The sequence below is a fragment of the Oncorhynchus tshawytscha genome, linkage group LG01, assembly GCF_018296145.1.
Source record: "Oncorhynchus tshawytscha isolate Ot180627B linkage group LG01, Otsh_v2.0, whole genome shotgun sequence".
Taxonomy (NCBI): domain Eukaryota; kingdom Metazoa; phylum Chordata; class Actinopteri; order Salmoniformes; family Salmonidae; genus Oncorhynchus; species Oncorhynchus tshawytscha.
Window position 1 is genome coordinate 87,555,706 of NC_056429.1, and position 9,839 is coordinate 87,565,544.

The following is a 9,839-nucleotide window of genomic DNA, read 5'->3' on the forward strand; positions in this document are numbered from 1 at the left end:
ATAGAACTGAATTGTTTCTCGTATCTTTTAGTTGTACCTGCATTAGATTAAGCAGAGGTGATTAGATGATGTTCAACTGTTGGAAGTTGAAATGGTGCTGGAATAGCGGAGGCAATAGTTGTTTAGTAGTACAAAATGTCGGAAACATTAACTTGATTGACCGTGCTGTAGCTCATATATTTGTTTGTTACATGAAGTATGCTTTGTGTACTTCATTGGACTTCTCTGGTTTTGTGAAGAAACAAAGGAGTGGTAGAATTGATTCTGACACTGTGTTTTCTTATTGTCTCAGCCTTAGGCCTATATACTGGATGACAGTGGCAAGGAATGTGACAGTGGTAAGGAATGTGAACACAAAAAGCTCTGACGAAGGCCGTGAAGCCGATACGTAAGCTTATTAAATATCAGTGATACTACCAAGAGCAGTGTGCGGTTTTCTTTTTCCTTCATCTTGTTCAACTGTTGCCATGCACTTGCAAAGAGATTGCTCATATGTCGAGTGCCTTTTGAATTTTGTATTAAGGAATATGAACTACCAGGTTATAAAGCAACCAAGACAATATTCACAACACATAGGTTGTGATATAGCTTTTTTTTACCTGACTTGGCTTCGCCAGTGATATTCTCCACGCACCACTAGCGGAGCTGACCACAAGTTCCGCCTGCAAAAAGCTAGCCCTCTCTCCAGTACCCAGCATGGAGAACATCAACAATCGGATAAGACACCAGCGTGAAACCTACTTCAGGCCACACCAGTTTAGCCCATGCTACCCCAGGCAACACCACTCTAACCCAACCTATCCCAGGCCACACCACTCTAACCCAACCTACCCCAGGCAACACCACTCTAGTCCAATCTACTCCAGGCAACACCACTCTAGCCCAATCTACTCCAGGCAACACCACTCTAGCCCAACCTACTCCAGGCAACACCACTCTAGCCCAACCTACTCGAGGCAACACCACTCTAGCCCAACCTACTCCAGGCAACACCACTCTAGCCCAACCTACCCCAGGCCACACCACTCTAACCCAACCTACCCCAGGCCACACCACTCTAGCCCAACCTACTCCAGGCAACACCACTCTAGCCCAACCTACTCCAGGCAACACCACTCTAGCCCAACCTACTCCAGGCAACACCACTCTAGCCCAACCTACTCCAGGCAACACCACTCTAGCCCAACCTACTCCAGGCAACACCACTCTAGCCCAACCTACTCCAGGCAACACCACTCTAGCCCAACCTACTCCAGGCAACACCACTCTAGCCCAACCTACTCCAGGTAACACCACTCTTGCCCAACCTACTCCAGGCAACACCACTCTAACCCAACCTAATCCAGGCAACACCACTCTAGCCCAACCTACTCCAGGCAACACCACTCTAGCCCAACCTACCCCAGGCAACACCACTCTAGCCCAACCTACTCCAGGCAACACCACTCTAGCCCAACCTACCTCAGGCAACACCACTCTAGCCCAACCTACTTCAGGCAACACCACTCTAACCCAACCTACTTCAGGCAACACCACTCTAACCCAACCTACCCCAGGTAAAACCACTCTAGTCCAATCTACCCCAGGTAACAACACTCTAACCCAACCTACCTCAGCCACAACATCTCAAGTTGTTGGTAACATTCTACAAGGTATGACTTGCCCATTTTGGCACCATTAGATATGTGTTGGTCTTGGAACCTGTACAAAAATGATTCCTTCTACTGGTTGACAAAACTTACTGACTGTGGATATTCTGCCTATAGATGACATCAGTTTAAACAGTCCTTTAAACTGTCCTGTACTTGGAATAAAGACAGGAATGCATTGAGATACATTTAAAATGTACATTTACTGATGAACAATTTAAAATGTACATTTATTCATATTGTGTAGCAGACAGTATATTTGCTAAATGTACAATAATATCACTCAATATTTATTCTTGGTACATACAATATGACTATATAACAATTATTTTTACTGAAGATTTACTCAACCAAAAATGTACCTTCAGATTTCAAAATAGGAATCTCAAGGTAAAACTGAAAATAAGCTCTCTCTCTTATAAAAAAATATTGGAAAAAAAAAATCAAAGACCAGATAGTCTCTCCTCCACTAGGTGGCAGTCACAATCCATGGAATGTTTTCAGCTTTTAGATTGTTCTTTTCATTGAAGTATGGCTCACATTCATTTTACAATGTTCTTATATACAGTAAGTTCTAAGTTGTTATCTTGTTTTAAAGGAGTGGGGCAGTCCAACTCTTTACATATTTTATTGTTTTTATGGAATGGTCTGCCTACCCATGTGAGAGACGCAGACTCGGTCTCAACCTTTAAGTCTTTACTGAAGACTCATCTCTTTAGTGGGTCATATGATTGAGTGTAGTCTGGCCCAGGAGTGTGAAGGTGAACGGAAAGGCTCTGAAGCAACGAACCGCCCTTGCTGACTCTGCCTGGGCGGTTCCCCTCTCTCCAATGGGATTCTCTGCCTCTAACCCTATTACAGGGGCTGAGTCACTGGCTTACTCGTGGTCTATCATGCCGTCCCTAGGAGGGGTGCGTCACTTGAGTGGGTTGAGTCACTGACGTGATCTTCCTGTCTGGGTTGGCGCACCCCCTTGGGTTGTGCCGTGGCGCAGATCTTTGTGGGCTATACTCGGCCTTGTCTCAGGATGGTAAGTTGGTGGTTGAAGATATCCCTCTAGTGGTGTGGGGGCTGTGCTTTTGCAAAGTAGGTTGGGTTATATCCTTCCTGTTTGGCCCTGTCCGGGTGTATCATCGGATGGGGCCACAGTGTCTCCTGACCCCTCCTGTCTCAGCCTCCAGTATTTATGCTGCAGTAGTTTATGTGTCGGGGGGCTAGGGTCAGTCTGTTATATCTGGAGTACTTCTGCTGTCTTATTGGGTGTCCTGTGTGAATTTAAGTATGCTCTCTCTAATTATCTCTTTCTCTCGGAGGACCTGAGCCCAGGGACCATGCCTCAGGACTACCTGGCATGATGACTCCTTGCTGTCCCCAGTCCACATGGCCGTGCTGCTGCTCCAGTTTCAACTGTTCTGCCTGCAGCTATGGAATCCTGAGCTGTTCACCGGACGTGCTACCTGTCCCAGACCTGCAGTTTTCAACTCCCTAGAGACAGCAGGAGTGGTAGAGATACTCTTAATGATCGGCTATGAAAAGCCAACTGACATTTACTCCTGAGGACATGCTGCACCCTCGACAACTACTGTGATTATTATTATTTGACCATGCTGGTCATTTATGAACATTTGAACATCTTGGCCATGTTCTGTTATAATCTCCACCCGGCACAGCCAGAAGAGGACTGGCCACCCGTCATAGCCTGGTTCCTCTCTAGGTTTCTTCCTAGGTTTTGGCCTTTCTATGGAGTTTTTCCTAGCCACCGTGCTTCTACATCTGTATTGCTTGCTGTTTGGGTTTTTAGGCTGGGTTTCTGTACAGCACTTTGAGATGTCAGCTGATATACGAAGGGATATATCAATACATTTGATTTGATTTGATGATTGTTTATCAGATAGACAAGGTAAGAGTGAGTGCTGAAAGAGCAATGGGCTTGATTCGAACGCATGCTGGCAGCGCCATATCAATTCTAGAGGAAGCAGCTCAGATCGCAAGACCATCATTTGTTCTAATTTAAAAGATAACCATGTGACCACTACTGACCCTCTTTACAACTAAGGAGTGTAGTTGCTGTTCAGAAATAGTATGATGTTGATATTCTCTGGCTCCAGGCAACTTCGTCTGCAGTAGAACATTTTATCTGTCTCATGGAAAGCCCTATCCAAGGGGATCGCTGTAGAAACCACACCAAGGTTTCTAAGGGCTACCCTGCTCAGATCCTTGAATTTCACAGATCCTTCAAATCTCCACCATGCAAGTGGGTTTTCCATCTCTGGAATTGAGCTGTGTTCACTGTACTGTTTCAGCAGTTGAACTAAGTTCGGTACATCGGATGAAACTATCAGTGGAGATGAAATCGCTTTGAGATCTTTAAGCAATTTAGTTAGAAAGTGATTAGCACTTTCACTGTCGTTGACATTCAGTATGAGGTTTTTGAACCTTGGGTCCAGGGCTGTGGTAAGGACTAGTCGTTGGCTCTTCTTCAAATCACCAAAATGAATTTTGCATTGCTTGGCTAAGTGATTAGCTACATCGTTTCCCCTCTGTTCTTTGCTGATTTTGGTCTGAAGTTCTTCGACCAGAGGAATGCTGTTGGAGAGGAGGTAGTACTGCTGATTATTAGAGATGTCTTTACATCTCTGTGACATCTCCTCTGTCACATCTTTGAAAGGCTGAAGGGCTGCTACAGCACTGGAGGCTTTAGTTATGTCAGATCCATTAAGACAGAGGTCGAACTCTTGCCTTTGGCTAAGCACCGTGTTGATAGCCATGTATTGCTCAGCAAGTCTCTTCAGCATGTGGAAGCAAGAGAACCATCCATCACCAACAGACTGGATCAGGCCATGATGAGGCAAGTGTTGTTGGAGTTGAGCCTCTTTTAGCTTTTTCTCAGCTTCTATGTCGTTGTGGAAGAACCTCACAATCTTCTGACACTTCCTCAGCATTGCCTCAAGAACAGGATCCTCCATCAATGTATCTTTGAACACCAGGTTTAAAGTGTGGGCAAAGCAAGGAATGTGTGTCCATCCATTTCTAGAAATCTCTTCTCTCATGGATCCATCTATGTTTGTCACCACGGTGTGAATCTTTTCTTTTATTCCCCAGTCGTTTGCAATTCCTAACAGTTGTTTTACTATGTCGACTGACGTATCTTCACCCAGGACTTTAGTTGTTTCCAATACGTAGGAATTGAGGTTCCATTCTCTGTCGATGACATGGCAAGTCACTGTCAGATAGGACTCTTCTGCTCTTGCAACCCACAGTTCAGCTGCTAAGACAATGTCATGAGCCAAGGCAAGGGATTGCTCTACCTTCTGCCTCGTCTTATTGTACATTCTGAGAAGGTCTTTTCGAAAGGAAAATGTCTCCTTTGGAATGAGGGTGCCAGGTTGTTTTATGGCATCCACAAATGCCTGGAAACCAGCATCTTCTACAATGGACAGTGGTTGCAAGAGGGAGACAATCATGTTTGACAGGTGCCTTTTGGGTGTGAATATTCCTTGAGTGCCAGCTGTGTCAAATAGGACATTATAAGTCAAGATCATCATACATTTATCACGTTATATAATTATCTCTAACATAATCAGAAATATTTACGATTGGTGTTTTTCTAAATCAGTACTACACAGTCATAGATGTACACAAATATTTTAAAACAAAGACAGATTATATTCAGCATAGTATTGCATATTCGTCAAGTTCCTTCTCTGTAATGTGTATGCACTGTGTTTGTTCAAGGAGTACACACTGAATTAAGCATTAAATACAAAGACTGGTTACCGTTTTGTCTGATTCTTTGAGGTCTAGGGAACTGGTGAACAGACAGGTCTTCAAGGTTTCCCCTGTTCCTGGTGTTAGGCCTGTTAGTAAATCCCCTCCCTGCAATCAAGCGACAATTCAGTAGACAAAACCAGAATTAGTCAAATAGGATAAAGTAAGATCATCATATATCACGTTATGCAAATATCTTCAACCTACTCTAAAACGTGAATGACTGTCTATTTCTAAACCTTATAACGGTAGTCAGATTCCACCACCTTTGAATAGGCAAAAACACAGTTGTATGCAGTATTTTTATTCATATGTATTTTTTAAGAAATATTAAAACACAATTTGAGGAAAAATTATATTCATCGTTGTATTGATATGATAATACATTGCACTATTACATCGAAATTAAATATATAACCTCGCTGTCCTTTCAGTCTTACAAATATATGAGACATACTGTATATAAACATCTTCATACTTCTCTTAAATTCGTATGTAGTGTTCGTTGAGTGAATGTCTGAATTAAGCATGAAATACAAATAGTAGTACAAAGACTAGTCACCATTTGGTCTAATCCTTCGTGGTCTAGTGTCCTGATGAACAGACAGTGCTTCACGGTTTCCCCTGTTCCTGGTATAAGGACTACCAGTAAAGCCCCTCCCTGAAATCAAATGACAAGACAGTTGATACAACCTGTACTTGTGCAAGTTGTGCATTCTACAATGTTACAATCTTTCATGCATGTTACACCTGCATTTCACAGTGCCAGCATTGCAAAATACATTTACAGATACATGTTATTCCGTAATTTCCCCCAAACTACCCATGCGCATCAATAAGCTTCTGCATAGCCAGGCGCTAAAATGGAACTTGTTTTTATTTTTGGCACTTGACGCGCTGCAAGTCCCGCATCTCCCATCTCTTCATTGGTTTAAGGAGCATATACCCACATGGGTGATTGAAAGCTGAACTGAAACTAACTAGGATTACCCTTTCATCTGTGGATGAATGATTTTGTGTGAGTCAGGATTGGTCAAAAGTCTAAAGATCCAGGGAAAAAAGGACCTTGTGCATTTCATGTAAAATAACAACCCAATGTTTATATCCCAGGACAAATTAGCTAGTAACAGCAAGCTAGCTAGCTAAATGTCCATGAATGTTTCAAGTGTTTTGACCTATCCCCAAATGAATCTAGTCAGTTCATAGTTCATTTAGATATTTCAACCTGCATGTCCCGATCACATCTGGTGTGGATGGACGAAACATGCGTGCGATGGCGCACACGGGTGCTCGGTGGAGTCCGTGTTTAAAAATCAAATGAAACAAAATGAAATATTGGTTCATTTGATTGCATTGAACATGTCAGGAATAAAATGTTTGTTAGAGATTTGAGGCTATGTATTTTATGGCATAATCTACAATGATCTGGAGATAGTTAAGGGGATAGTGCTTACCAGAATGTCTTGCTCTTTGAGACATATCTTCTGAAAATGTGTCACTTTCCTTCCTGACCTTTCCTCCTTTTGTAGCATATCGGAAATACATAGACAAAGATATTACTTCTATCCTGGGTTTAAAAAATGTAAATTCCTGTTTCAAAATTGTTTGCAAGAACATTACTGTTTTGCTTATTATGTTATTCTTGTAAAGTGAATATTGGGAAAGGCTGAATCAAATTCAGTAACTTACTTGAATAGTGTCCTCTCCGTATGTTACTCCTCGCTCCTGTCTGAACAACGTGTTAGTACTATTGGAGACAGGTGAGGTGTACCAATCCACTGGGTGTGGCTGTTGCAGTTTTCAGTGAAACGAAAGTCAAATGTCATCTTTTGCCCTCCCATAAGGTTTATTCCTATCTAAATCCTACATTAGTCCTTAAAGGGATTAGTTAGGATTTTGGCAATGAATCCGTGTTTCTCCAGAAGCAGATGAACTTGTGAATACAATTTGTATGTCTCTGAGTCTGTTCCTAACTAGCTTTAGCTCAATTACTGGAAGTCTATGGGAACAGCTAACATGCTTGCAAAACTACCTCTAACTTCCTTCGAACTGGACGCAGAGACATATCGAACTATCCCTTTAATTTATAACGGTCATAGTAGGATCATATCCTGTTTCACCTGAATCTAGTTTTTAGCAATGCAGGAAATGTTAAAATGTGTAGTTTTATTTGAGGTTTAAAAAGGCTTCTGAATGTTGTAATTTCCATCTTGTAATGTCAATGTGTTAACACCTAAAAAAATGTCCTTAATTGTAATCCACATAGTTCCAAATTCCTCTTGCTTTAGGATTATTTTCCTGCTGTAGCAAACTAGCTGAAATGAAGATCCTACTTCTGTACACCAATGGTCAGTTCCTCACTCACCTCTCATTCTGACAAATTACAAAGATTTCAGTTCAAAGTGCAAGGTAGTCATTTATTTATTAAATCAATTATTATATTGTGTTATTGACTGTACGTTTGTTTATGTGTTGTGTCGCACTGCTTTGCTTTATGTTGGCCAGGTCGCAGTTGTAAATGAGAACTTGTTCTCAACTGGCCTACCTGGTTAAATAAAAGGTGAAATAAATATAAATAAAAAATATTTCATTTTTGTTGCATATTTAACACAAAACAATCACACAGTACACAAAACTATACACACACCCAAAGGGAAACAAATATCAAATCAAATCAAACAAATTTATTTATATAGCCCTTCGTACATCAGCTGATATCTCAAAGTGCTGTACAGAAACCCAGCCTAAAACCCCAAACAGCAAGCAATGCAGGTGTAGAAGCACGGTGGCTAGGAAAAACTCCCTAGAAAGGCCAAAACCTAGGAAGAAACCTAGAGAGGAACCAGGCTATGTGGGGTGGCCAGTCCTCTTCTGGCTGTGCCGGGTGGAGATTATAACAGAACATGGCCAAGATGTTCAAATGTTCATAAATGACCAGCATGGTCGAATAATAATAAGGCAGAACAGTTGAAACTGGAGCAGCAGCACAGTCAGGTGGAAGTTGAAACTGGAGCAGCAGCATGGCCAGGTGGACTGGGGACAGCAAGGAGTCATCATGTCAGGTAGTCCTGGGGCATGGTCCTAGGGCTCAGGTCAGTTGAAACTGGAACAGCAGCATGGCCAGGTGGACTGGGGACAGCAAGGAGTCATCATGTCAGGTAGTCCTGGAGCTCAGGTCCTAGGGCTCGGGTCCTCCGAGAGAGAGAAAGAAAGAGAGAAGGAGAGAATTAGAGAACGCACACTTAGATTCACACAGGACACCGAATAGGACAGGAGAAGTACTCCAGATATAACAAACTGACCCCAGCCCCCCGACACATAAACTACTGCAGCATAAATACTGGAGGCTGAGACAGGAGGGGTCAGGAGACACTGTGGCCCCATCCGAGGTCACCCCCGGACAGGGCCAAACAGGAAGGATATAACCCCACCCACTTTGCCAAAGCACAGCCCCCACACCACTTCAACCACCAACTTACCATCCTGAGACAAGGCTGAGTATAGCCCACAAAGATCTCCGCCACGGCACAACCCAAGGGGGGGGCGCCAACCCAGACAGGATGACCACAACAGTGAATCAACCCACTCAGGTGACGCACCCCCTCCAGGGACAGCATGAGAGAGCCCCAGTAAGCCAGTGACCCAGCCCCTGTAATAGGGTTAGAGGCAGAGAATCCCAGTGGAAAGAGGGGAACCGGCCAGGCAGAGACAGCAAGGGCGGTTCGTTGCTCCAGAGCCTTTCCGTTCACCTTCCCACTCCTGGGCCAGACTACACTCAATCATATGACCCACTGAAGAGATGAGTCTTCAGTAAAGACTTAAAGGTGAATAGAAATAAAATAGAAAAACAATAACCAACAAGACAAACATACTTAACAAAAATATAAAATAAAATTCATAGGGAGAGTTTTATTTTATTTTTCTAATAAGTGATGATACTCCTTAATGTACCTTTGAAGAAAAACAGTGATCTTTTGTTGAGTCTATTCTTTTTCTTCAACCTTTTGGCTAGCATGAGTAGATTAGTTCATTTATTTAAAAAAATGTTCTTAAGTTAAAGTTTCTAATGTTGACTTTTTTTTATACCTAAAATCAGACCTGAGATGGATACACACAGTATGGAAACTTAAGGCCAGAATTCAATATGATCGCTGATTGAAGACAATGCAGCTTTTAAAGGCAATGTTCAGAAATTGCTTTAAAAGCCGCATTGTCATCAACCCCTGATCAGATTGAATGCCAGCCTAACACTGTCAGTTTGATATTCTGTTGATGTGTCCTTGAGCAATGCACTTAACGCCAATTGCTCCTGTAAATTGTTCTGAATCAGAGCATCTGCATCAGTATCTGAAAGTACCCAAAGCTTATTACAATACAGGACAAAACCATCAGATATTTTATCTCCCTATTCTACCACCCTCA

The 9,839-nt window shown here is 42.5% G+C and overlaps 1 protein-coding gene across 1 annotated transcript; it reads right to left on the reverse strand.

Moving 5' to 3' along the window:
* Positions 1-3,458: 3,458 nt before the first annotated feature.
* On the reverse strand, positions 3,459-6,931 carry LOC112246473 (zinc finger BED domain-containing protein 4-like). Its single transcript, XM_024414791.1, has 4 exons — positions 6,872-6,931; positions 5,980-6,078; positions 5,427-5,525; positions 3,459-5,157 (listed from the first exon to the last, which is right to left on the reverse strand). Exons 1-4 carry the CDS (start codon positions 6,894-6,896, stop codon positions 3,701-3,703), a joined length of 1,680 nt encoding a protein of 559 aa, XP_024270559.1. The 5' UTR covers positions 6,897-6,931; the 3' UTR covers positions 3,459-3,700.
* Between the last annotated feature and the right edge of the window lie 2,908 nt (positions 6,932-9,839).